This window comes from Parus major, chromosome 2 (assembly GCF_001522545.3).
Source record: "Parus major isolate Abel chromosome 2, Parus_major1.1, whole genome shotgun sequence".
NCBI classification, from domain to species: Eukaryota; Metazoa; Chordata; class Aves; order Passeriformes; family Paridae; genus Parus; species Parus major.
In genome coordinates this window covers 6,294,929-6,322,735 of record NC_031769.1, presented here as the reverse complement: position 1 = coordinate 6,322,735, position 27,807 = coordinate 6,294,929, and the positions used below count along the sequence as shown (strand labels likewise).

At 41.2% G+C, this 27,807-nt stretch overlaps 1 protein-coding gene across 10 annotated transcripts in view; it reads left to right on the top strand.

Moving 5' to 3' along the window:
* The window catches only part of KMT2C (lysine methyltransferase 2C), a 190,661-nt gene that overhangs the window by 48,687 nt on the left and 114,167 nt on the right, over window positions 1–27,807 (top strand). For 9 of the 10 annotated variants that reach the window (XR_004500383.1, XM_015653364.2, XM_015653412.2 and 6 more), the window contains 2 exons: window positions 11,099–11,237; window positions 24,634–24,840. Coding sequence is in view for 9 of the 10 variants with exons in the window: in XM_015653364.2 (XP_015508850.1) it covers window positions 11,099–11,237; window positions 24,634–24,840 (346 nt within the window). In the remaining variant the exon portion in view is untranslated. Of the gene's footprint in view, window positions 1–11,098; window positions 11,238–24,633; window positions 24,841–25,100; window positions 25,244–27,807 lie in introns of those variants that run through there. The other variant, XM_015653438.3, reaches the window with a different exon arrangement.

Below are 27,807 nucleotides of genomic sequence, written 5' to 3'. Positions count from 1 at the left end.
TTGATTCAGAAGAGAGAGGAACACTTAATTATTTTTAAGACTCTGAGAGTGCATATAGATAAACCTCTCCATTATCTTTCATCAGATAAAATGATGAGTGTCACAGGGGGCTGATAGCCATTTCTAAAGGTATGGACAGTGGAGCACTGTGCTGGAAATGCCAATGGACCAAGACTGCACTGGGTCTGCAGCTGGAAGTGAGGCACCATCACTTCAGTGCTGAGCCCAGGCTGGATTTACAGACTGTATTTCTCACTGAAAAGATGCCTAATAAAAATACATAGGTCTGAAATCCCATTTTTGCAGGGGAACCAAAATAGACTTAAAAGAGCATTATCTTGTTGAGCAGTTTGATAGAGACAGAATCACAATTACTTTATTTTAAAAGTTGGGCACCATGTGACATGTTTGAGGTTTAATCATATTATCTGAAAAGGCTGCTGCTTCTAAAACTTATTCTAAGCACTTACCTGAGTTGGTACAAAAGTGTGGGAGAAGGAATAATCTCAGTTTCTGTTCTGTTTTAAACTGTGTTAATTAAATTGAAGGGTATTTGTATGCTAGTTTTTTAATTTCTACTTCAATTAAAAGAGGGTTTTGTTTTCTTTGCTTGCAAAGAGTGGTCTTGCCAACAATTTCCTGTAGTAGTTGTCAAACCAAAACACAATATAGTAATATTACAAAACTTGAAATGTCTAAAGATCTTGACATGTGATTTGTGACATATTTTTGAGTATTGTGTGCCTAGCTTCTTTTCCATTGTTTGATTCATATGTTGAGAATAATCAGGAATTATTTTACTGTGTGAGTTTGGGTTTTTGAGGTTGTTTCTGTTTTATTTATTAAATTCCATAAAATGAGAGAAGTCCATGTTATTAATGTTGTATTCAGTATAATGAGCTCTGCTTTTAGAGAACAGAGCGATGGAGTAGGAATATATAATCCCACCTAAAGTAAAGAAATGTTTGGTAGCTGTCACATCTTCTATGGGGAGAAAAAGCAAGGAGTGTGCAAGTACCAAACATTATATCTATTTGTCATGTTGACACAAATGTTTGTTTAAATAAAAAAAAGGCAAAAATCCTTCCCAAAGGGGCTCTTTTGCAATGCTGAGGCACAGTCATTTTAATTGCAGTTCAGGAAACAAGTTACTGCCCTTCCCACAATTCTTTAATCTCACATGTGAAACGAGGCAGAGTTGGAAGCAGAGCAGGATAAGCTGTGTGCTGCTCTGATCAGTTCAGTATGGCTGCTTCTCCTGCCAACTGCAGCGATTCCTGAGCCCTGTCCCTTTTCTGCCAAGTACTAAGTTCCCTTTGGTGTAGATGAATTCTTAAGGACGGAAAGAGAGGAGGAGGGATTTGGAATTGGAGAAAGGAAATTCTGGAATTTGGGAAAAAAGATCTGTTTAGAGCTAAGTAAACTTTTTCCTGAAAAAAGGGTGTTGACTACTGCTTCTACTGAATCAATAGATTTTCATCTTCTTGTAAATCTCAGGACAGACTCCTTTCATTTACCCACCAGTCCTGTCTCTTCAGCTGATCCTTTGGCTCCTCACTTAATGCTTTTTCTGCTCTTCAGCTTTGTATTGGTCTTTCCAGCTGTCTGCTACTTCATTTTTCTTCACTGTGGTTCCCCCAGTGACATTGCACTGGTGTTTCTCCATCCAGCTGATGTTGTGGTTCCCCATTCTTTCCATCATTTTGGCATCACAGCATCATAGTATGGTTAAGGATGGCTGGGATCTCTGGGGATGGTGTGCTCCACACCCCTGCTCCAGCAGGGTCACCTAGAGCTGACTGTCCAGTACCATGTCCAGACAGCTTCTATCTCCAAGGATTGATTGGAGGCTCCACAACCTGCCCTGGACAAGTGTTCAGGCACCCTTACAGTAAAAAAGGGTTTCCCAGTGTTCAGAGGGAGCCTCCTATGTTTTTGTTTGTGCCTAGTGCCTCTGTTCCTGTCAAAACCTTCCAGCTGTCAGCACCTTCCACCTTTCTGGTTATCAGTAAAGTTACTGTTTGCTGCAGAATGCTGTGTTCCCCTCTGGGATCCTCTTGTGCTTCTCCTCTCCATAAGAACAGTTTTTTTTCTGATGAGTAAGTTTCTAATGGCCAAAAAAATACAAACCAGAAAATTCTGGAAAGCATGTGGTTTTGTGTACAGGGATACATGCAGATATAAAACTGCTAATCCAAAGAAGGAAATAATACACCAAGTAGCTCCTGATATGCTTTCTGTAGGTTTGGTAGCCCTTTTGCTACTAATGAAGACTTGGCTTCTGCTTCTTTTCCCCATCTTCTGTTAGTTTCAGCAAGTTTCTGTACTTGATATTTTCTTGGCTCTACATTTAAGTTGAAAATTCTGTGTGTTAATTATCTGATTATTCCCCTCTTTTTTTTTTCTTTTTTTTTTTCTTTTTTTGAGAACACTTGTGAAATATGCCAACTCATTCTAGAGTCTGTAATTCCTCCTATGTCCCATAAAAATGTTGAGATTCAGATCTGAGAGAAATGCAATGAAATAAGTTTATTTGAACTGCTAAGTCTCTTGGGAAATTATTAGTAAATCCATCAGGTATTTATTCTGTTAACTATCCATACCACATCATCCAGCTCTTAGAGCAGTGCTTTCTACCAGACCCTCAACTCCCCATGGTGTTCAGAGGCTTCAGAGTTGATAATGGATAAAAGAGCTTGGGTGATTTTATCAAGCAGTTGTTCCTTATCTACATTATTGTTATTGTTAGTAATATTTTTATTAGACCAAGTGACGTTGCCTGGCCAGTTGATTTCTTGTTGGATTTCACATTAACTTCCTGAAGATAAAGCTTCCTCTGACCAGCCTCATTGGTCTCTGGGCAAAGCACTGAAGAACCAGAAACAAACACTTCTCAGTGGAGCAAAGTTATTCATGCAGAAGTTGCCAGGGAATTTTGGACTAATTCAGAATCTCATCAGCTTTGAAGCAGCCTGAAAAGCACTTTTCTAGAGAAAAATAATTCTGCAATATCCTGCTTATTAAAGGAAATATAGACATCCTTTGCAATTACATGAAGCATACTGAGTAAAGCCTCTCATTAAAGCAAAGTAAAACACCTGAGAGCAAGCACTCATGGCAAAAGCTCTTGGCCGTGTGTTAATACCAAAATCCACTTTTAAAATCCAGACAGACACTTTGGCCTCATCATTACCAACCATCCCTTCTAAAATTAATGAAAGGAAGAATTAACACCACTGAGGGCTTGTTTTTAGATTAAACTTGGCCGTAATATATATCTGTGGTAAATACATGCTTAGAAATGCACTTAAATATTTTTAAGGCAACTTATATTGTGTGTACTCAGTAGAAAGGAGTAATTTCTTCTTTTCTATCCTGCTGACTCCTGCCTGCTCAGCCACTGGAAAAATTAGCAGAACTGATACATGTTGTTGTAATTACTGTAAGCATCTTACTATTTTTGCTTTATATTCTGGTAATTCGTTTGTAATGAGGAAAGCAAACAAAAGAGGAGGTTGCTTGATATTTGCATTTAAACCATTACAGGCTTACTCAATAATACCATTTATCATCATGCACACTTAAAATGGGCCATTTAGAAAAATCTGATTTTTTTGCCTTCTGACCAATAAATATCTCTGTCTCAGGTGTTTTGAGAGCTGGTGGAATCTGTTACTTCCAAATCAGTTTTAACCTCACTGAGTGTTTCATTCTGGAGGTTATTTCAGAAATGCAACTTCTTTTTGATTTTGCTTATTTATTCAATAGCACTATTGCAGTTTTGGTATCAAACTATGCTTTATTAAACATATTACAAAAGGTTTCAAAAGTTTCCTAAGACCTAGAATTTTCTACTTCTCTATTACCTTGATGTTTAAATCTGCATCATTAGTGATGTGATGGAAAATCTGCATGGCCATTACCAGTCAAATACACTGAAATACTTGCATGTGCTTGTGTGCTATATGCTCATCTCCTCACTGAAAAAAGGCCTGCTCTGTGTATATTCTAGTTTATAGAATCACAGAATGGGCTGGGTTGGAAGGGACCTCAAAGATCATCTTGTTCTATCCCTTCTGCCATGAGCAGGAGCCACTTGCTAATTCTGGAGACCTGTCTTAATTTTTATTACAGTAATGTTGTGTTGAGTCTAACTCTTCAGTTTGGTAAAAGAAATAGAAGAGAAAACCACTGCTGGTGAATTAAAATCACAGTATAAACCAGGCTGGTGTTGGAATCCCACAAACACTTACCCTGCTAGCCCTTTTCTGGGTCAGGTTCAGAGGGGAAGAGCGTAGTAGGTAAAATGAACTTATTTGAGATAATAAAAGAGGTACTCATTTACAAGGCATTGAAGAGTGACTGTAGAAAATTAAATGACTCTTAATTCAATAGTAGTTAATGTAAAAGAACATGCAGGGCAAAATTACCATCCTGCTTTTCAAAAATCACTGTGAAATAGCTTTTGCTACCTGGGCAAGTAGTGCTTCAGTTCTTCTGAGAATTGCAGAAGCTTTCATAAGTCAAAGAGAGAAAAATTCTAGGAATTACTGGCAAAGGGATAAGCAGAATAAAGCGTCAGCAAGGGTTTTTTTTCTCTTTTTACTGTTGCTTTATAAATCCTTGGCATGCTAAATGCCACGTGCAGTTCTGCTTTCCCTTCTCCAAAAGGATGAGCTGTAATTGGGAAAGTACAGGAAAGGCCAACAAGTATGACAAGAAGTAAGTAATAGCTTCTGTGTGGGGATCAGTTAAGGTAAAAGCTTCAATCTGAAGTGATTTCACTGAGAAGGAATGTAATAGGGTCCAAAAAATGATGAGTGCTTTGGAGAAAATGGATTGGGCACAGTGATTCATTTTGTTGTGCAACACAAAAATTAGGGGATAACAGGTTGTGTTCAGAGAGTACAAGGGCAGGTGCATTTGCACTCAGCATCTACCACAATTACAGAATTCATTATTCCTGGATGCTTTGGGCATGAACAACTTGACCTGGGTTTCAAAAAGACCTAAACAAATAAGTGGGAAATAATCAGATGAGTGCTGTTGAATAACCCTCCGAGCTTAGCAGCTTCCTCAGTCATGGAGGTTCCATGTTATGGTTATCCATAATATGGTTTCATGTTTTTCAGGTGACTAAAATTACAGTTTAAATGATCCTACATTGACAGTCTTGTTTCTATTTTATAACTAATACAAAATTTGAAGTTATTTTCTGTATGAAATGTATTTAACAGTTAAGAACAGTTAAGAGCTCATTTGAATGAAAAGTATCAAAATGTACAGTGGAATGTACAGAAGAAGAGTAACTCCAGGTTCTCTTGTCTCCATCTAACATAGTAAGTAAATCAGAGAACTATAGAATAGTTTGGATTGGAAAGGACCTTAAAGATCATCAAGTTCCAACCGTCCTGCCATGGACAGAGACCCCTAGACCACAGTTGTCCAAGTCACATCCAACCTAGCCTTGAGCACTTCCAGGGATGGGGCATCCAAAGCTTCTCTGGGAAGCCCATGCCAGGGTCTCACCACCCTCACAGGAAGAATTCTTTTCTAATAGTAATCTGAAACTACCCTCTTTCAGATTATTGTAAAAAGGTTGCTGCACCTAAGAGATCTCTGCACGTGACTTGCTCAGACACTGGCAGGAGAGGTGATGTTGCTATTAAATTGTGTCCAGAGCAGTAACAGAATTACGAGCTCTGAGTAGTGGAAACTTGTTTTGTTCCTAAACTGGGACAGATGAGTGAAACTTGGTAATTATAGTACTGGGCAGCATCATGATTTATCCCAGCTGTCTGCTGAGCACTGCAAGGGTGCCCCCTCATTCCCTGCCCTACTGGGATGGGGAGGAGAATTGGAAAAAGGTAAAAGCTCTGGATTGAGATTAGAACAGTGGTGAGCCCCTGGCACAGGTTGCCCAGAGAAGCTGTGTCTGCCCCATCTTCCTAAATGTTCAGGGATGGGTTGGATGGGGCTCTGAGCAACCTGGTCTAGTGAAGGGTGTCCCTGCCCATGGCAGGAGGTTGGAACTGGATGATCTTTAAGGTCCCTCAGACCATTCTGTGATCTGCTGGGCATGGTGTTCTATGGTGTGGAGGATCTCTCTGGCCAGTTGGGGTCAGCTGTCCTGGCCATGCTCTCTCCTGGCTCCTTTTTGCACCTGTTTGCTGGCAGAGCATGGGCAACTGAAGAGTCCTTGCTTTAGAGTAAGCACCGTTTAGCAACAACTAAAACATCAGTGTGTTACCAAAATTAAATGCCGTCCTAAATCCAGTACACAGCACTGTACCCAATACTAAAAAGGAAATTAACCATGCTGGCCAAAACCAGGACAGGTAGGCATTTTAAATTCATAGTTTGCATTCTTTTGTTAAGGTTTCTTTTCATATTGTTGCTACAGTGACCTGGTTTTTATCTGTCAAAACTACTGGAGGATTTTGGTGTTGTTTGTAGTTCTGCAGACCCCTTTGGGGCTGTGTAAAGCACCTGGTTCCATTGGCTGTTTCCTGACACAGCACTATCCCTTCCTTGGGCAAAAATAGCTGTGTCTGCCTTCAGAAGCTCGTTACTCCCTCTCACAGAACATCTTGGTAGGCAACAGCTGAGACCCCTGGGATGTCCCTACTGTGTTTGGTGGTCTTAGTATTTTCCAGCCTGCAATACTTTCTGTTCTTAATGAAAGTTTTGGAAGCTCATGACATGAGCTTCATTGCCTGCCTTATCAATATGTCTGACAGTAAGGTGGTTAAACACACTGCTGCATCTAAATATTAATTTAGTAGTAGAATATAAATTTTATATTTATGACAGTTATTTGGGGTTTGTTTGTTTGTTTGTTTTGAGTGTCACTTCTTAATGAATATTATAATATTTTAAAGTTTTGCCTTTTTTCTGGTAGAACTCTAGCAGTATTTTTAGGTTTTGACTAGACAGGTAGTTTCTGAGTATTTAAAAGAAAACCTTTGGGATATGCTGATGTCTGTCCTTTGCCTGATTGCCACAGCAGAGCCCACACATAATCTCTTTATTTTGCTTTATATTTACCCAGGTAGCTTGTAGAATAGGACTTTGTGATCTCTAGAAAACAGAAAAAGATTGTTTGTAACAATGGAACATTTTAGATCTTAAGTTGATGTTGCTTCATCACATCCCCAAAGAAAGCTGTGATCGTGAAATAAAATCCCAACCATCCCCAGTCTCCTGCTTTGCACAAGCCCTGCCACAGAGGAGGCTTAAAAAAACAGCTTCCCTTGTGAGTCTGCATGTCCCATGTGTGTCTCACATGGGGAGAGGTTTCCAAGGGGTCTGAAGATAGAGCAGGAAAACAGGAAATTATCAACACAATTATTACTCAGAATGTTGTAAATCTCTACATAAGACATGTAAACAAGGAGACCAGCTACTGTTAGGAAGTCTGCATAATCAACTGGGGTGCTATGTGCTGTTTGTTATTTTGAGTGTTCTCTGCATTCTGCTTTATAAAGGGGAATAAAAATAATATGAGAAGAAATCTTTGAGCCTCTGTTAAGTGTCTTTCTCCTCATTTGAAAAAATCCAAATTACAGCTTGAATAGTGTAAAAGCTAAGGATTATCTTTTCACCACTGTATACACCTTACTGAAGCAAATGTGATGGAAGTGTTAATTAAAAGAGAAATTGAATACACATGTTGTAAATCTTATCAGTCTCAGTGACTTCCCTGCATATCAGTCCCCTTTCAATGTTAGGCAATTGATTTTTTTTTCTTTTTATTTCCTATTTCCTTCCTTGGAGATGCTCAAAAATCATCTGGATATCTGGCTCTGGTGGCCCTGCTTGAACAGGGATTTGGACAGGGTGGCTCTGGGCTGCCTTCCAGCCTCAGCCAGATGTGATTCTGTGAGTTACCCAAGTTGTAAAATGTGTGGAATTCTCAAGCCTTTTGATGGCCCATATGGACAGGAACTTTAGTCCTTGCACTTTTGGGTGATTTCTTGTAATAAGAAAAGAAAGCTTTTCTGTCCTCAGCAGCCAGGTGAGAAAGAACTATGAATATAATTGTATTAAAATAATAAAAAAAACACAAGTGCAGTGTTTCCTAGTATTTTCCTAAAGTTTTAGTAAAGGATAATGACATTAAAAAATAACTTAGAGACTCTGGGGAATTCTACAATTAGGTTTTTTAAATCTCAGTTTCCCTACTAACTCACTATACATAAGCAAGACCTTCATTGTGCCAGAAACAATTATGAAAAGAGGACACAAAACAAAACATTACATATGAATCTGCAAATGAGCTTCCCATTTGTTAATCATCCATGGATCAATCCTTCATTCCCAGTAGCTTCAAAGTAGGATGCCATAACCAAATCTGATGATGTTCATTAAGCATATTGTGCCAGGTGCTTCCAAGAACATCTCTAAAGTGTGTTTGAGGTGTCCCCTTGCCAGGCCAGTGCTGGGATCCGTCTCTTAGGAATTTGACTCGTGAAATGCAGTGCTCCCGCTCTTCCTCAGTTTTCTGCAGGAAAACTTTCCACAAAGTTTTTTTCACAAGTAACACACACTACTTTGATGCTATTTAGTGAGCCTGTATTTTCAGGCTTCCAACAGCATATTGAGGCACAGTTTGCTTTATTGCGGAGACAGCAACTGAGATGTTGTTTGTCTCATTTGGTATAATTTGGGTCCCTCCTTCTCTGGAGAAGCAAACAGCAGGGGAAATGCACCATAAGGATGTAAGCTCATATAGTTGTCATGTGTAGTGAAACAATCTGTGTCTTCTCGCACAGTCCAGAGTTCCTGGGAGTGAGTGTGAGTGCCCCTGAACTTTGCCTTCCCAGTGTGCTGGGTGCCCAGTAATGGTAATGAGATGAAAGCTGGCAGAGAGTAAATGGCTTTTTTCCTTCACTCGATTGAAAGTTTCAGCAGGCACACAAAAAAGACAGAGTTCCTTTTGCGCAGTTTAACTAGGTTAAAGAAAGTCGCCAAGATGGATCAGAGCAAGGCCGGGGTTTCCGGTGGTCTTCCTGGAGCACTTCAGGCGTGGCTGTCCCAGGCTGTGTTGTGGGTTTTGTTCTGAGTGCTTTGGCGTCTGCCTGTCTTCTAGGTGTTTATGTTTTGCTCTCTTCATTGAGGTTGCATTTAGAAATTTGGGGGTTACTGGCACAAGATTGTCTTTTGGATCCAACATACTTGGAAACGCACCGCAGACCGCTATGAATGGCTCTGCTGGACACTGCCTCTTTCGGGAATCTTCATCCAGGAAACATCCAGGGATGTTTGTTCAGATGTGCCAAAAACTGAGGGTGTGGGGTTTGCTTTTATTTTGTTTTGTTTTCCGTACAGAGGCATTTACTATTCCAAGAGATGTATTCCCAAGAGGCTGTTTATTTAGCGTCAGATCATCATTCAGCACTCTTTTTTCAGAGCAGTGGTGAAGGAGTTTAATACCAGCCATTTGGATTTTGGAAAGGTGGTCACTTTTGGATGTTTCAGGTGTCCAAAAAACATTTCAGATGTATGTTACTGATAACTGAAATAGGTGAAGCAGTTTCAGTTTACACCAGCTCAGATAAATACTTGGAGCAATGAACAGGATTTTTTTTTTTTTGCCTTGATGTTATTTCTCCTCAATACCGTTTAGAGGTGTTCACTGAGAGTTTTAAATGGTATACATTGTCTTCCTAAATGAGTTCCCTTTTGGTTAAAGAAAAATTTTACTTCGATCTCTGTGCATGAAACAAGACAGATTTCCCATTTTCCATGTGCTGTAGCAGGCATAGGATTTCAGTATTTCAGGCCAAGCTGCGCAGTTTTATGTTCTGAGAAATTTTCTCTTTTCCTGGTTTTATTTATAAGATTAAAGCTTGTAGCAGGTTTTTATGTGTGCCCACCCATGTAGCAGATTCTTCTACCCTTTCATTTCTCCACATGTCATTTATCCTTTGCAATATTTAATTATATTTTGACATGTTGTACATTATTTTTTTAAAAAAATGTGAATGTATTTTCTGCTGAAGTTTTCTAAATAATCTGCTGCTTTCCTCTCACTGGACTTCTTTGCAAGAGCTGTATGTACTGGCCTCTGAGCTCAAACCCATGTTCACTGGGAATTTTGAATGGGACCTTCCTCTGGCAATGGTGTGAGACAGATCTAGAAGCCATGGACACAGGCAGAATGAGGCATGTTTATCTTAAGCTGGATATGCCAGAGCACATCTGTCGGAGTCTTGTGATTTTTATGTTGCTTAGGTTTGAAAATAAAAGTACAGAGGAGTGCAGAAACACCAAATTCTGTTGCTGTACAGCCTTGAACCTTGTTCTGTGCATTCTGGTGCACTTTGCCATGTCCTTCTGTTAAATCCCTGACTCACTCCAAGCAAAGGGGGAAGTGATTGGGAAGAGGATTTAAAGTTACACAGACAGTGGCAACTTCATGTTTCATGTTTAAGAGCAAAACCAAACTTTCTAGTTAAATCTAAAATTTTCAGCTGTAGATGTATTTATTTATATATACATCTAACAACTAAGGTGATGTAAAGGCATGCTAAAAAATTGATTATGTTCCTTCAGTTCAGAAAGAAGTTTAAGCTGGCATAAACCATGTCCTTCATTCCTTCACCTCCTCAACCCTGTGCCAGCATAGTTAGTGTAACCAGGAATGAATTTGTGCAGGGAACTTAACAAAGTAAAAGGTAATAGAGGAGGAAAAAAAGGTTGAATATATACCAAATTAGTGTGCTCACTGTGGTGTTTGTTCAGGGCTGACACAGGAGGTACATGAGAGATGTGGGGAGAATGGAAGTGTCTAAAACTCCAGCCTTGTGTGAAGTCTGTCACTGAACAGCTCTCCCCTCACCCCACTCCTTGTTGCTATTGAACAGCTTTAGTTCACAGTGGCATTTTGTGTTCCGAAAATAATTTTGTAAGCATCCAGTTTCATGTTTTAGCTAGATGTGGTAATTTCCTATTCTCTTAATTTTGTTGTGTGGCAGAAGATATTTACATGGGTTAATCCATCTATTAATAAAATGGATGTTTTCTGTGCAAGGGAAAGCTTCCAGGTGCAGATAAAATACTAATTTTTTTTTATTATTATTATTCTTTTACCCAGAAGTCAAGGAGCAGTCTGCAGAAGAGGATGCCCAGACGGAAGTGGAGAGCACCAAGCAGCTAACACCAATCCTTCAGCACTCCGTGTCCGAGGAGTCCACGAGCTCCACCGCCTCCGTGGGTGTGGAAGCCAAAACCAGGTGAGTGAGAGAGCGAGGAGGAGGCGGCTGCTGAGTCAGGGGCAGGGCTGGGGCTGGGGCTCTGGGGTGCAGAGTGCTCGGGGCACAGGGCTGGGACTCGCTGCCGCTGCTTTGATGTGCTGGGCCTGGTGCCTTAATTGGCACATGGGGAGATCAAGGTGGAAAGCACGTTCTGTGAGTGCTGTCCTCACACTGCTCTGGGAAACCTTTGAGTTACAGCATATTTGCTGGGTAAATTAAAGGAGGCATAAGTATAGGAGATAAAATGTGATTATTGAAGCTTTCCCGCTGTGTAGGAAATGGTATATTAGCAAATTTATATAAAGTAATTTTTGATGTTTCAGCTTGTATGAGTGTATTTTCAGGAACAAAGTAAACCAAATCTCTTACCATATCTACTGTGTTCTTACAGAGAAAATACCATTTGTAATTTTTTACCTTTTTATTAACACAAATGAGCCTAAAAGCAGAGAAAGTGTTATGTTACATGAGCGAAACCAGAACACACTGTCTGTGGTCACTGTTGAAACGGTGTCACACAATTCTAGAAGAGCTTCTCTGGTGAAGCTCTGATAATAGTTTGAAACCCAGTACCAGGTCTCTCTTGCTGCAGAAGGTGCTGTTACCAGCTACCAGACAGTTACAGGTATAATTATATTTTGACAGACTAGGAGAGAACTGTTGTCATCATTTTTCTTCCTCTTAATCCAACACAAAGCATATTTTCCATGCACAAAAAAATTACTTAGTCTACTTGATGCATATATAATTTTCATGTTTTACATGCTCACAAACTTCTTAGATTCCAAGAACTACTTTGCTTCTCACAGAAAATTCAGTTAAATAGTTCTTGGCATATACCTGCGTGAAATACCTAAAAATTTCTGTTCTTGATGGAATTTTCAAAGGTTGAGATTAAATTGCACTAAATACGTAGAGCAACTTGAACTGAGCAGCTGTTCTGCTTCATTATTTGACCCTGTTTTGGATCATTTGCAAAAATTTTAGTGCTGTTTCATCTGCTCTCTGTTCTTCTCAAGGTTACTTTTTTGCTATTATCATGAATATTTGATTACACCACTTTCCATAGCCATAGACTTGTTTCTTAAAAACTGGACAACAGCCTCCTGAAAAAACTCTGGCCTGGTTCTGAGCCAGCCCTTATTTGCCCTCAACTTATTCTTCCTTCCAACTGAAAGTGTTGACTTTGATCAGTCAGGATGGAATGACTATTATGTGCTCATTGCTTTGGCTGATCAAAGCATTGAAAAGCTGAGTACTATTAACTTTTAATTAAAATAATAGTGATCAGACTGTCTCTGACATTTTGGAAAGAAATGTATTGAGGAGATATAGAACTGTTAATTGGGAATCAGAGGGTTTCTCTGACCCCAGGTAATTTTGATTTCAAACTTAGAGGCAGAATGGGGGTTAGTGACAGAAGTCATTGATGCCCTCATATCAGTGGAAAAACCCCAAATGTTAGGGTTTCTCTGGAAGTGAGTCTTGAAAAAAGCCTCTTCTGATCTGTGACTTTTGATCAATTGTTTGTCATTATCTGTGTAGTGCTGCCACCGACATTGTGTCGTGCAGGGTTTGGAGGGCTGAATTCTGGGGGCTGAATTGACTGTGTTTTCTTAGGAGAAAATACAGTGTGTGAAATAACAGATATTTCTAATGGTTGTGTAATGATAGGAGGAAATGAATCAAGATTCAGGATAAAGTGTGACTCCAAAGTGCCTTAAAACTGTAACTTGGAGAAGTAGTTTTAAAGCTGATTTCCAAATAATTCATACTCATCAGCTTCATCTCTTTCTTGGTAAGCTTTTCTGTTTTATAATATAAGTAACTTACACTTTCTAATAAAATGGAAGTGTTTGTATATTTAAAAATAGCTTTAGGTGTGTGAGACATAGGAGAATTATGAGAGTATATCATAACAGACAGAGCAGATATTGCCTAGAAGACAGAAAAGAATCCAAACCTCCCCAAGAAGTAGATACAGGTGTAGGTGGAGCTACTTTTGCATTGCTTTTTTCAGAGTTGAGTATAAGACAATTCTGTGTTTCTGTCTTTGTTAGTGAAGATAAAGGAATTAGAGAAGCACAGGACACAGGGCATAAAAAAAAGTATTTTCCATGAAAAAACAAAATAATTTTCTACTGAAAACCAGTGATTTTAACATAGTAGGACATGTCAAAAGGAGATCTCAGTAGCTGAGACATTAGCCAGAGCTTGGCTTGTGTGGTATTTTTCTCTGGATCCTTCCCGAGACTGCGGCTAAATAAAAATATTCAAGAGAAAGGCAAGGCAGCTGGTAAATTTTGGAACCTTCCTGAGGTGGGATATGGAAAACCAAGAGAACTTGGAAAATGAGGTGGGATATGGAAAACCAAGAGAACTACTGACAGTGAGTGGGATTGGGGCAGGCAATTAAACAACAGATTCAGGATTAGTGCTCAGAAAGCAATGTGTTAAAATCCCATTAAAATAAAGAGAGTCTGAGCCATACTGGGGTAGGGAGGCTGAAAAGGGGTGAGGTGTGTGCTTGAAAGGAGCGAGTGAATTATTGACCACATGTGGGGAGGAGCAATAACATCAAGCAAAGATAAACTCCCAAGCCTGGCAGTGGCAAGAGTAACACTGCCAGCTCCTATATATCATGAGCGTCATGGATTTTGGAGCCTTTTCCTTTGGTTGTTCCCTCTTTTCTTTTTCTAAGCCTTGTGAGAAGCTTCTGTCAGCCCGGGACTTAAGGCTGAGTGGAATCCAGCTTCTTCGAAAGGAATCTGCTGCCTTGGTTTGTGCTGCCTGCAGAGAGCAGGGGAAGTGCAGCCCTTGGGGAAGGCAAGGAGCCAGGAGCCGGCTGCGACTCAGAGCAGAGCCCACTTCCACCTTCCTCCTCTGTTTCCCACATTGGCAACCCCTGGCATTAAAAGCTAATGAGAATGGCCTAGAAACACAATTTCATAGAAGAACAAAACACCTTTTGATTCATTTTACTTTCTGTCTGCTCTCGGAGTCTGTGAATCACATTAATTGCATGTTTTCAGTCCTTTTGCCATAATCATGAAGACGGAACATTCTTAAATCTGAGGTTTTCACACAGCTCTTTTTGATTTTGGTACTTTGGCCTGCTTAAATATCTGCTCTTGTGAGATTGTTGCTGAAACTACAAAAAAAAACCAAAACCAAAGAACTGGCAAAACACCTTCCTGCTTTCTTGCTTCACTTGTAATTGGACAAAGCACGTAATTTTCATTCCAGACCAATTGCGCCATTCCCTGTTACTTTGTTGCTGCTGCTGCTAAGATGAAATCTGGAGTGTGGAGATGGAGGGCTTGGGTGCTTTATTCCGTAAAAAAGAAGTGGTTGGTGAACATCTGTAGATCACGTGAACAAAGAAAATAGTGAAAAAGTAGCAGTGAACTTCTCTTTGTTCCTTTATTTTTTTTTAAAATAATCTTAAAGCATATTACAAAATTTGTAACACTCAGGGCAAAACTCAGTGGAAAAAGGAATTGTGTGGTGGCAGAGAGTAGACAGTCTGGACAGAATAGTATTGTAGTGATGGAAGGAAAAGCTAGGTCTCTAGGCAGGAGAATTTAGAGAAAAGATTTAATATTAAAATATGTTCAAAAATGTGTTGAAGTTGTAAAGTCAAGAACATGTTTTGAGGAGCAAACAGTATCAAGATTAATTTTGAAATGGATTATTTCTTTTCATGAACTTGTACTGTGATACAGTTTGCAGTTCTGTGTGAATGGTTTTCTCCAAGAATTGTTTCTGCAGAGAATGGACCTTATGCATGGCACAGGGCATTTGAAGTCATTGCCGAGTTTTGCCTTTACATTTCCAGCTCCATAGATCCATAGATCCATATAAGCATTTATGGTATCTTTCTCTGAAACCAGTGATTTACATCTGGAAAGAAGACATACCATTCCTCTGTCTTCCAAAGTAAAGTACTACTTCAGCATTATATTAATGACCAGTCAAACCCAGAGTGAAATTACTGATTTGGCTAGCAGGGCACAACTAAAGACAAAGACCACACACTGAAAAATGAGAAAAAAAGTTAAATATTTACTGCTTTTCCATCCTGTTTGTTCATGCATTGTTAGGGAAATGGTCTCAAGAATTCTGTGACGAATCATTGTTAAAGCAACTTTGCCTTGGATTTATAGGGCAGAAAGGGACCTTTGGAACTCATCTAGTTCACCTCCTTTTCCAAGGCAGTTATCTACAGCTGTCATTCCTGACACAAACTTATATAAACTGCTCTTAAATCTTGCAGTAATAAAAACTCCATATCTTCCTTAAACAGTCCCTTCCAGTCTCTTCTTTGTTTTTACTGTTGGAACCACTTTCCTCATATCTAACCCACACTCTCCTCATTCTGGGTTTATTCCATTACTACTCATACCATCTGCCAAGGATAATGGAGGACAGCTTTGTGCAAAAGCCTCTCATTTATTTCCCAGCATGCTTTACCTCGTAACAGAAATCCCAAATTTGTTCCTACTTTCTTTATAGATGATGTTTTCTTGAGCTCAGATCCTTGCTGGTTTGAGTTTTCTCCAGATGGTCTGTGTCTTTCTCAGAGCACAGAAGGCGTGTCACACAAATGGGGCCAAAGAAGGGTTTCACAGGCAGCCAAAATTCTGCCTTTTGCTTAGGCTGAACAATTGCCATTGTGGCCATAATGTGTTTAATGCTCTCATGTAGAACTTGTGCCTCGTGGGATTTGACACCATAATCAGTGACATTCATGGCTGGGCCTTTAAGTTGCACAGACCTTTGGTCCATGATTTAATCTGTTCTGTAGGAAGGTCCAACCACAGAAGCCATGAAATACCTCCTTCCCAGCCATGAGCAGGTCCTCCAGGCTTCTGGAGTCCCACTCTCAGTGCCTCACAGATGTTCTTAGACACTTTCTGTGTCTCATCTCCATCCTAAGACTGCTTGTCTCCACCTGGGTCTGCACTGCTGCTTACAAGTCCTGTGCTGGTGATCAGCAGTCTGAGCCCTGGCAGGTCAGGTCTGACACCTGGATAACATTGCTGTCCTCTGGGAGATGGGAGTCAGACAGACAGAAGCACCCCACGGCTGGCAGTGTGTCAGGCCATGCTGAAGGGCTGAGGGCAGTACCCTTCACAGCATGGGATGCCTGCTTTGTCAGGGATTGCACAGATACAGGGTATCCACAGACCCTGGTAATAGTCTGGGATCTTCTATTCCAGTGTTATGTGAATACAGTGTTTTCTCTCATTTCTTCCATATATCACCTCTTCCATTTGGTTTTTCTTCCCCTTCAGCTTGCTTTGCCAGCCTCTTGGGATTTTTTATGTTGTTGAATGCTCATATTCTCGTTCTCTTCGCTAATTCTAAACTGCTCATTGGTTTTAATCATTGTTTCATGGTTCACTTAGTTGAGGTTTACTCTTCTTTGTCTCTTTGCCTGATGTGCAGTTTCCTTCCATCCATTTCCAGTGCCTTCTAGACAGGTGTTCGTTACATGGTATTTCTTCTCACCCTTTATCCCATTTTCTTGTTCATTGCCTTGTCAGCTCTGTCTGTTTTCTTCTTGCTTCCTTTGGCTATCTGTGTGATCTGTGCTATTTCCCATAGTCAATAGTCCCATTTCTCCAGCACTTTCCATTTCCCTCATGCCGCAAACTCAGTGTTGTGCCCTGCATTCCTTCCTTGCTTCCATACCAAAGCTGATGGAAACTACAAGCAATTTAAATGGTAAAATCTGGACTCACAGCACCCCAGAGCTGTAGCTGCAGAGATGATCCCCTGTGAGTGTCTCTGACCTTTGCCAGAAGGGTATTCATTCACAGGGAATGGATGGAGCATATGGAGTCTGCTTTCACATAGGGGCTGAGAGAGTGTGCTTAGTGAAGAGAGAATCTTTGTGCTCGTAGCTTCAACGTGCTAAAGCTCTTCTGAAGCACATGGGGCCTGCTTGGTGAGGTGTTTAGAGAAGCTAATTTGGACCAATTTCCATAGGGTTACAGAAAGTCTATCTGTAACTTCAGAAATTAATATAGTAAAACTTAAAATGTTTCACAGAACATCAGAAGGATTGATCAAAGATCTGAAGTAGATTCCATTTAAACAATTCAGGACCCTTTAGTCTGTAAAAGATGTTGGAGAAGGAAGATAAGCTTCAGAATCATAGATGGAGTGGGATAGGTGGCTATATCCTGACTGTTTAGTTTCTTTTAATGCAAGAAATTGAGTGTCATTAAGTGAAACTTTCAAGGGTTAGATGGAAAATAAAAAGAGGTGATTCTTTGTACAGCTGAGACTTGTCTACGGAGGCATCCTTTCCAAACCTTGAAACTTTAGGTGTGGTCAAGAGCAGACTGGGCAATTTCACGAAAGAGAAACTGAGCATGAGTGTAGAGGAATCACAGTTGACACAGGTAGGCCTTGAATACTGGGGGGCGTGGATAGTACCATGTCTGCCTCCTCTTTGGTATCCCTGTGCCTCTGCTTATCCTGCTTAGATGAAGCTTTCTTGAAAAACTGCTGTTTAAAGCCAGCTTGCTAAATGGTAAGTCTCAGTAATTTTCAGATAGTAAGACCCTACTTAGTGTTTGTATGAAATTGCCTTCAAGAGAGGCTGGCAGCTCCATGTGGATTGGGTGTGACTGTGGCTGCCCCATCCCTGAAAGTGTTCAAGGCCAGGCTGGATGGGGCTTTGAGCAGCCTGTTGTAGTGGAAGGTGTCCCTGCCTTGGCAGGAGGGTTGGAACTGGATGGTGTTTAAAGTCCCTCCACCCCAAACCATTCTGTGTATTATTTTTTAATTACCAGAAGAGAAAATTTGGCTTACACAGACAATACTTTCTGGGCACAGATGCATACTGGAGGTTGAAGCTACACGATTTCTTATTCTTTGACTTTTATCCCTCAGAGGTGAAGAAAACTCTCAGAATTGCATGAATTGCCACTTTACAGGTACAATAAATTACATTCTGTAGGGGATTGTTACTTGAGAGTACAAATCAGTTCACATGGACCTTAAGGAATTATCTAGAGGGCCTTAGAATTAGACCCCTAAATTCACTTTTTTCAGCACTGGCATTCTGTTAACTCCTTTTACAGCTAGGGTATGTTAAACCCTAACTGAGTTTTAAATACTTGTTTAAATTAAAGCTGACACAATTTGTGGTGAATAAGAACGTATTTTCTAAATTTCAAAATGTCAGTAAGGATGTGTTGTTTTGGTTGTGTTTGGAGGGTAATGTTTTCTTTCATTCAAATGAGAAGAGTGTCATTAAGTTGATTATATGGCTGTAGAACTCCAACTGTGCTGGTTTGACGAAACTGGAAAGTAGTTATTGTCTAATGCAGTTTAATTGCTTTGTATAAACTTCTAAAATTCTTTCCCTGAAGTTCATATGAGCTCTGTCTCGCCTCCTTTTTTGAAAAGAATTATGCTGCATAAGTTAAATAATTATTTGAAACTCAAATCATTTCAATAGTATAATAGTGTCAAGCCACTTCACAATTTCAGGTTGTTCTGTGATTCAGTTACCTATTGGAAGGAGATTGTGTCAAATGCTTAAATACTGCTTTTAGCATAGATTATTTTTCTTCTTTCTTTTTGTGGTGTCTCCATTTGTCCTTTCCATCCTTGTCTGTCCTTAGTATCCTTCATTCAGAAGGGTGATTTATTGGGTTGTTAATCCTTTATCAATGTGAAGCTTTTATGCCTCACCTAATGATGTTTCTTCAGTATTTTCTTTCCAAGCTTTGTTATTATTGAGGTCAAGATATTTACAGAATATTTAGATGATGCTGGCTTCATTGAGATTTAGAGTAAGTTTACCTCTGTGAATATCTCACATCTATTTGAACTCACACCGATGCAGATCCCCAGTATTGTTTCAAGTCAGAAATGTTGGGTTTTTTTCCTTCACTAAAAATGCAGCTTGCAGGTATTGATTTGAATTTACATAAATGATACAATGGTGCATCTTCACTAAGGAGAAAATCACGTTACTCTTTAAATAACACAACATATAACAAGAGCAAAGGTATATTGTGCATTAGCGCAACTTGGCAGGGCTAAATAAATGGTAGAGGTCCCCTGTAGGGTTTAGCTTAGCCTTTTAGCATATGTTAAAACTACTAACAAGGTTAGGTGGAAGAAGAATTCTCACAGCCAATTTTCATCAGTCTGTTTCAGTAATTAGTACATATGATGTTCTGAAGTTCTGTTTTGCTCCCAAATAGTCCATTTCACTGTGTTGAGCTTAATTTTAATTGTGAAAAATAGATGTTAAAAACACTGTAAATCTCTGTAACAAGTAGTGTGTGGAAAAGACATTCTGAAGGCATTTCCAGGCATTTAGGAAAATTATTGCATAATTCCACTAAGACAAATTTGTAGCATGATACCCTCTTCACTTTCTTTTTCAACCCAAACCCTGAATGAAAGAGATCTTTATGCTTTCTGAGTTGGGTTTCTTTTTAACTTTAGTGCAATTGTTATCATGGCAAATGGCAGTAGTGATCATCTGCAACTTGAGTGTTTAATGTTGAGGCAATGGCTATAGCTAGTGGATCTTACTGGAATTGCTATGCCTTGCATTTTCTCAAATATAGTCCATTGTTTTTTCCTGTTTAAACCTGGTTTTAGTATGATTAATTGGGAAAGGTGAATGCACAGCAAAACTCTTCTGGTAGTATCAGCCCCACAGTAGGTTGGGAGGAATTTCAGAAAAGTTACAAGATGAGCATCCCTTGATCTGAATCCAAGAGTTTGAATTTCACCTGCTGTTGACATCCTCCTCTTCATCTCCGTGTGATGCTTGGATTCCCCTGTGCAGGCTCTCCTGAAAGAAGGGCACCTTTAACACCCCTCTTCAGAACAGGCAGCTGCAGGATTTCCTTTAGCCTGCCACCCTCACCATTGAGTACTGAAAGTGTTGGAGAACTTCAGGTATCTCACTGACAGATGTGCTCAGCATAGGCCACTCACTGCCTGGCTTGGCATTCAGCTGTGTGGGAGCCCTGGAGGCATGGAAGGAAGGAAGTTATTCCTGTGAGAATGAGGAATGAAGATTTATTCCCCCAGCTGTATACATGGAGATGTGGGGGCATGACAGTGCCCCATATCACTGCAGTTTGTGGTGCATTCTACCCATGTATGAAAAACAGGCAGGAGAGTGAGAGTGAGATACTCTTGAGGGTCACACAACCTCCCGTGGACACATCTGAAGATTTTCAGAAGCTGCACAGTGCTCACGTGGGCACAAGTGCACGTCTGTGAGATAAGGGCTACAGCATAAACAAAATATGTTTGCATGAGCCAGTCTCCATGTCTGCTTGTTATCTAGGAGCTTTGGCTGACACAGGATTAGCCAGTGCCATTTCCCAGGTCAGGAAGATTCAGGAGGGGCTTCTGCTTACTCCTGGAAGTACAACTACAGGTGTTGCTAATCCTGATGCTAAGGCTTAATTCTGTTAATAAATAAGTTTGAGGGACTCTCAGGTTTACCTTAATTCTCTGACTGAATAGTTGCAAGCAAACCAGATGTTTCTCCTCCTCTGGTTGTGATTTAATATTGTGCAATTAGTTGCCCAATACTGCATGTGTTGAAATGAAGTTGTTTCAGTGGAAAAGTCTGTGTTTTAGGATGAGTCCTGATGACTGTCATCAGTCAAGTAGAGGAAATAGTGACTGGTCTCCTTTCCTTCAGGATTAAGTAGCTGCAGGGCATTTTGTTATCCTTTGTCAGGATGTGGACAGGGGAGGATTATAGCACTTTAGATTTTTGTCAGGGGGTTGAGTAAATGCTGGGTGAGGAGGAGACACTGACCTGATGGAATAAGAACCTGTAAAAGAGAATGGCTGTGAAAAAGTGATGGGATCAACATGTTTCTTGTTAGAAAGGGCATCCTTCAAACAGGATCCATGTCTGGATCTCCTCCCGTGGGAACAGACATTAGCTTCAGACATTATTAGCTTTTCTGCCTCTTACTGCATCCCCAAAACCCAGTATGTCTGGTTCATTCTGAGCACAGTTTTTCCTCAGTGTTATGTATTAAAATTTCTGTGCTTAAATCTATAAAATCCTCTGGGATGAGGTGAGGTATAGGAGCACCTTCTGGTAATAAACCACCTCTGGATCTTTAAACTTTTATAAGAAAGTAGCATTTGTCATGGGAAAATAAGTAGTTTAAATTGAAGTTATAGATAATGATGAACTTATATTTTGGGAGATATATCTTAAATGATTTGAGCACTGATGAGCTTCTTTTTTCTTAGTATCTTATAAAAAGATTTGTGACACATCGTCTCTTGCTTTTTATCCCATTTTGAATTATCCTGTTCTTAAAATATGTTAATTATGATAACAGATCTAGGGTTTGATCTTAAGATTTGCCAGTAACTCTATTTCGTTATCTTCAATATGAGAGTTCTTCTTGCATCACAGATTTAGATCCTCTAATTGCATATTGACATATGGAAAGTAGATTTGTTAAGTACTTTCTGCAGTCCTCGAATGATAGGAAAAAATCTCTACCTTCTGCCCATACAGACATAACTTAAAATATTTACTGAGCACTTAAAGCTAAAAGGCTAACATGATGGAAATGGCCACTTTGTATACGGCATGACAAGCCAGCAGCTGTGGCATGTCAGGAGGCAGAGCAGCGTGGCTTTCCTGCAGAGGGTCTCTCCAGCATCCCAGAGGAGGCTGGGAGTGGACTGCCACTGAGTGTTTTTGAGTGTCTGGCTGTGGGTACAGTTGAAGCCCCTCTGCTTACGCCCTTGGCAATTGTGAAACCTTTTTTCCCCCTCTGTATAATCTCTCCCCTTTATCTCAGCCCCACAGTGTTCTGGCAGTGCTCTGGGCACGTTCTCCTGCTCCTGTCTTTAACTTCTGCATCCATGTGCAAACAGCCTTCAGTGAAGGCTCCCCCAGCCCCCACCCCATGGTGAGCACTTGGTTCAGCTGCGTTCCCCAGCTCTGCTGGAGCAGGAGCAGTAGCACAAGCCATATGATTCTTGACAGCTCCACAGCTGTCTGCACCACGCTGCAGAGTAGCTGTGAAACTCACTGCTCCTGTTGTTTCACTCCACTCTGCTTGCAGAAAGCTACTGCTGGAAGTTGTGATGCTGGAGCTGCCTTACAGGCTCCAGAAATACCAGCTTTACTCCTGTATGCCTTTTCAAATAATACCACTTGAAAAGTTAGTTTATTTTTTTTTTCTTAATTATTGTTTCGTATTTCTCTTTTATAGACTTAAATATTATTGCATATTTGCTATGACTCCACTTTAAAGAGCGTTGTTTATTTGTTTGTAATTATCCTCAAGTCTTTTAATGAGCAGTGATAGTCTGTCCTAACAGGATGTATGAATAATTATTTATTCCACTGTGGATAATCTTGTGTTTGTAACTAGTGTAATTTATACACTGTGGTGTTGCCTGTTTAAATCTCTTAATTCTCCTCACAAGTCTCTCTAGTCTCAACCAGCATAAATAGTTTTGCTTTCCCTGCTTAGGAACTCTGCTTGTGAAGCCAGATCAGGTTTCACTGGCAGTCCAGTGGTTACAGTCACTGACAGACAAATAATAGTGTATTGGTTGCTCTATCACACTGAAAGCTAGCTGTGAAATAGACTTATGTACTGTTCAGTGTAACTACTCATTTTTTTACTGCTCTCACACTATCCATATTTTCTTTGGATTTTTTTGTCTTTGGACATCTCTTTCTGAAGATTTCTGGAACGTGTCAGACATTTGCCATCAGCTCTGGGGGTTGTGCTGGCTCGTGCTGGTTGTGTGTTGAGGCAGATCAGTGAGGGATGTGCAGCCGAGGCCATGAGATGAGGACAAATGTTTCCTAACAGTACCATAGGAAGGTGTAATTTCAGAACCATGAATGGGATTTAATTTATCTGCCCACCAACCTGCATGTTCTCAGTGGTCCATCTGCCTTAATGAAAGTGCAATCCTACCTGTCAACCATAAATAAAAGCATTTGGCTTCATTCTGGCTTCATTTTGGGCTCATGAAACTCTTCTCCTTTCCTTAGCATCTGACTGTCTGGTATTACCAGCAGCAGTAGACAACTTCAGGTTTCTTTCTTATTTTTCTTTGCTCCTATTGTTTCTCTATGGTGAGAGCAAGAGGAGCCATCCCAGAGTATGATAAACCAAATATCAGCAGCTTTGTTGGATTCTCAGGGTTTTCTCTTCTGATCTGGAACTTTCCTTTTCCACTTGCACTTTTTTCTGTTGCTGTTCTTGTCTCTTCAGGCTGAAAAGCACAGGAGGCTTTATTTTTTCCCCCAGAATTCAGTAAATATTTTACAGCAGTTTAGCCTTAAGGTTTTCTCTTCCTCCCACTTCACTTTCCTCCTCTCACTCACAGAGCACAGAGTGTCCCAAATCCAAATGTGCCACCTTGGAGATGCACTGAAATCTATTTAAATGGAATCCAGGCATAACTAAGCCTCTATCCAAGTGCCTGATTCCCTGAGGCATCTTTTTGGGGTCTTTGGGGCAGAAATACGAAGAAAACAGAATTGCTCATTTAAGCATTAAAAAAAAGAAAAAAAAAAGAAGTGTTAAATGGCCTTCCTTTAATGCAAACTGCATTAGTTGCAGAAGTTCACATTTTAAGTTTGTGGGTATGTTTATTATAGAAATATTTTTCAGTAGCTTCCATATGATGTGACACAAGGAGTGCTGTCAGAGCTGTCATTTCAATCCTGTCACTATGTTGTGCATGTTAAAACATAATTGCAAATGGTACGGGGTATTGCAGCGGTCACAGTTCTGTAAATATAAAATTCTTCCAGTAAAACTTTTAGACATCATTTTGTCTTTAAATATTGAAGTAAATGAGGATGGTTGGATTTGTGTATGTGGTGTGCTTTGGCATGTGTGACTGTAGCCACTGCTGTGGTTTTCTCATTATTCCATTTTTCTCCATTTTAGTAAACCTTTTAGTGCATAGTATTTGCACATTGTGTTAAACATAAGCTGCATGTGCTTCCAGAAAGGTGTATGTGTTATAATGTTCTATAGTGTAATGTATGTGTTCTGTAGCATTTTGATGCCTTTTAGCAAGCACGTGTCTAGACACACAGAATTTTGGAAATTCTAATAGTTTAGAATGGACATTTTTTTGTTTGCTTTGTTAATCAGGCAGTTTTGTGAACAGAAAAAAAAGTTATTTTGATGTAACTGCCAATTAGCTGGAAATAGTGTTTCTGAATGCTGAATTCTGATACCTGACAGCAAGTGGGAGATTTTATTGTCTTATTATAAAGGGTTAAATTAGCATGAAATTTACTCTTTGATGGAGTATCCTCTGCTGGTTTTCCCCTAATAAAGAAGTAATGATCTTCCCTTTACAGCGAACAACTCTGCGCCTTTTGTTACTGTGGAGAACGGAGCTCATTAGGACAAGGAGACTTAAAACAATTTGGTCCCACTCCTGGGTATGTTATCCCATGGAAAAACCAGCCTTTAAATAAGAGTGAAGCCAGCGACAGCACCGATGGAGCTTGTGAGAGAACTCCAAGGCAAAACTCAGTGCCGCGCAAACAGAGAGGCCAGAAGAAGTAAGTCTGTCCTACAGTAAATATGCAGATTTTTTATTTTGCACAAAATTCAGGAAGGATCTTTACTGTTTCTGTACCACAATAGGCAACTACCGTGTATTTGTGTGATGTGGGTTTTTAATATTAATGTTTCTGAAGAAAATCAATGCATACAAAAACTGAACTAAAAACAGCCCCAGAGCAACCAACACGTGAGCAGTATAGCAGTGGCTGTCTCTTCTGCTTTTTAAAAATGGGTTTGTTTCTTTCCCAAGTGAGAATCTTCACTCTGGAAGAACACAGAAAAGAGACATAGCTACTGTAAAGCACAGATCTACTTGTGATGCTGAAGTAAAAGTACACATGAAGGGTGGAAGAGGATGGATTTCTGACGCTTCATGTGTTGTGTAGCCTGGAATAATGGGTAGCCTCTGCCCCCCTGATTGGAGCCTCTCCTCTTGCCATCCCGCGCTGGCTCTCGCTGTGGTGCCTGTGCTGTTGAGGTCACACAGCCATGGTTCCTGCCCTGCAGGAGTGGGGGTTTGCTGGCAGCTCTCCTAGACAGGGGGCTTTGCTCATGGTCCCCAGGCCTCTCAGTGACTGTGAGGGATGGCAGGGGCATTCCTGGCCCCACAGTGGAGGGTGCTCAGTACATGGTGTGTGTGGCGAGGGCACTGGGATGGGGCTGATCAGGGCCATGTCTTCATGGGCATGGGGGTCCTGTCACTGGGGACTTGGATTGACTTGGATTCATTCAGGATTGATGGTGAATGTGGGATCATTCAGTGCTGTCTGTGTGACAGAGCGGCTGCAACATAGAGAAGCATGAGGGGAGCCAGTGGTGATGCAGGGCTACAGGCCACAGCTATGGTTTGGGCATTGTGGGGTTGAAGGTAGTGAGAAGCTGTGGGTGGTGTGGGATTGAGGGTGGTGAGGGGCTGTGGGAGGCGTAGGGTTGAGGGCAGTGAGGGGTTGAGGGCGGTGAGGGGCTGTGGGTGGTGAAGGGGCTGAGGGTGGTGAAGGGGCTGTGGGTGGTGAAGGGGTTGAGGGTGGTGAAGGGGCTGTGGGTGGTGAAGGGGCTGAGGGTGGTGAAGGGGCTGTGGGCGGTGAGGGGCTGAGGGTGGTGGAGGGCTGTGGGTGGTGCAGGGGCTGTGGGTGGTGAAGGGGCTGTGGGCAGTGAGGGGCTGTGGGTGGTGGAGGGCTGTGGGTGGTGCAGGGGCTGTGGGTGGTGAAGGGGCTGAGGGTGGTGGAGAGCTGTCGGTGGTGAGGGGCTGTGGGTGGTGAAGGGGCTGAGGGTGATGCAGGGTTGAGGGTGGTGAAGGGGCTGTGGGTGGTGCAGGGTTGAGGGTGGTGAAGGGGCTGAGGGCGCTGTGGTGAGGTGGAGCCGTGGGCAGTGTGGGGTTGAGGGTGGTGCAGTGTCAAGGGCGGTACTGGTGATATGGGTTGGTGATGTGTTGTTGAGGGCATTGTGGGGCAGAGAGGGCAAGGCGTGATGTGGGATGGTGATGTGTTACAGTGATTCTGGATGGTAGTGTGTTACAGTGGTGCAGGATGGTGATGTGTTACAGTGGTGCTGAAGGGTGATGTGTTACAGTGGTGTCTGATGGTGATGTGTTACAGTGGTGCCTGATGGTGATGTGTTACAGTGGTGTGGGATGGTGATGTGTTACAGTGGTACAGGATGGTGCTGTTTTACAGTGGTGCTGAAGGGTGATGTGTTACAGTGGTGCAGGGTGGTGATGTGTTACAGTAATGCTGAAGGGTGATGTGTTACAGTGGTGCAGGATGGTGATGTGTTACAGTGGTGTGGGATGGTGCTGTGTTACAGTGGTGCTGAAGGGTGATGTGTTACAGTGGTGTGGGATGATGCTGTGTTACAATAATGCTGAAGGGTGATATGTTACAGTGGTGCAGGGTGGTGAGGCGGAGCTGTGGGCGAGGCAAAGATGAGGGATCGAGTGTGGGATCGTGGTCCAGAACCATGGGCAGTGTGGGGTGGTGATGATGTGGGGCAGGGATGCAGAGCCACGGGCGATGTGGAGCAAGACCGAGCATTGGAGGATTGATTGACTCCCAGCCTGGGAGGGATACAGTGAGGGAGGCAGCTGCAGGCTCTGCCAGACTCCCTGAGTCAGACCTGTCAGTGGCTGTGCTGCTGCTGCAAAAGCTTCTGAGAGTGTTCTGCACTCACTGAGGTTGCTTGGGTGCACATTGTATGTTTTTGTCATCGTGTTGGTGGTGGAAAAGTGCACATTGTGTAATGCTGATACAGAAAAGTGGCTTTTCTTGAAGCTAGTAAAAGTAACACCCTCGCCTCAGGCTGTATTCTATAGGCATATGAAATAATATTTTCAGAGAAACCTGTGTAAAGTGTTTCTATGCAGGGTGAGATTGTAGAGTAAATTGAGAAGTTCTGTAAATGGATTGGTTTGATAGTGTGAGAAAGCTTTTTTATGCAGAAAAATGCCTTGTCAGTTGGGTTTTAGTTTTTCTTATTTAAGCTTCGGTGTTGTGAGTAGCAGTTTGGTGGTAGAGGAGGCTCCATGTTCATGGGGGTGAAGTGTTGGCACAGGCTGCCCAGAACAGTTGTTGGTGCTCCCTCCTTCGAAGTGTTCAAGGGCAGGTTGGATGGACCTTAGAGCAACCTGGGATAGTGAAAGATGTCTCTGGCCATTGTAGGAGGGTTGGAACAAAATCCTTTCCAATCCACACTATTCTGTAATTCCAGTGGACATGAATGGTGTTGAGGAACCAGTTTTGTCAAACAGAACATACTGCTTTTTAAGGAAGTTTTAGATGTTGATAGTGTCACAATTAATAGGTTTTGGGGTCGATTTTTTTTTTAAATTACGCAGGTCATGAAGTTACCATGTAATAATAAAAAACTTTTAAGTTTTCCTGGGTGGTACAAGAAAGATGTTACTCTATTTCCCATAAACTAAGGGGTTTTAAAATGTATTTATGAATGTAATGACTGAACCAGAGCAA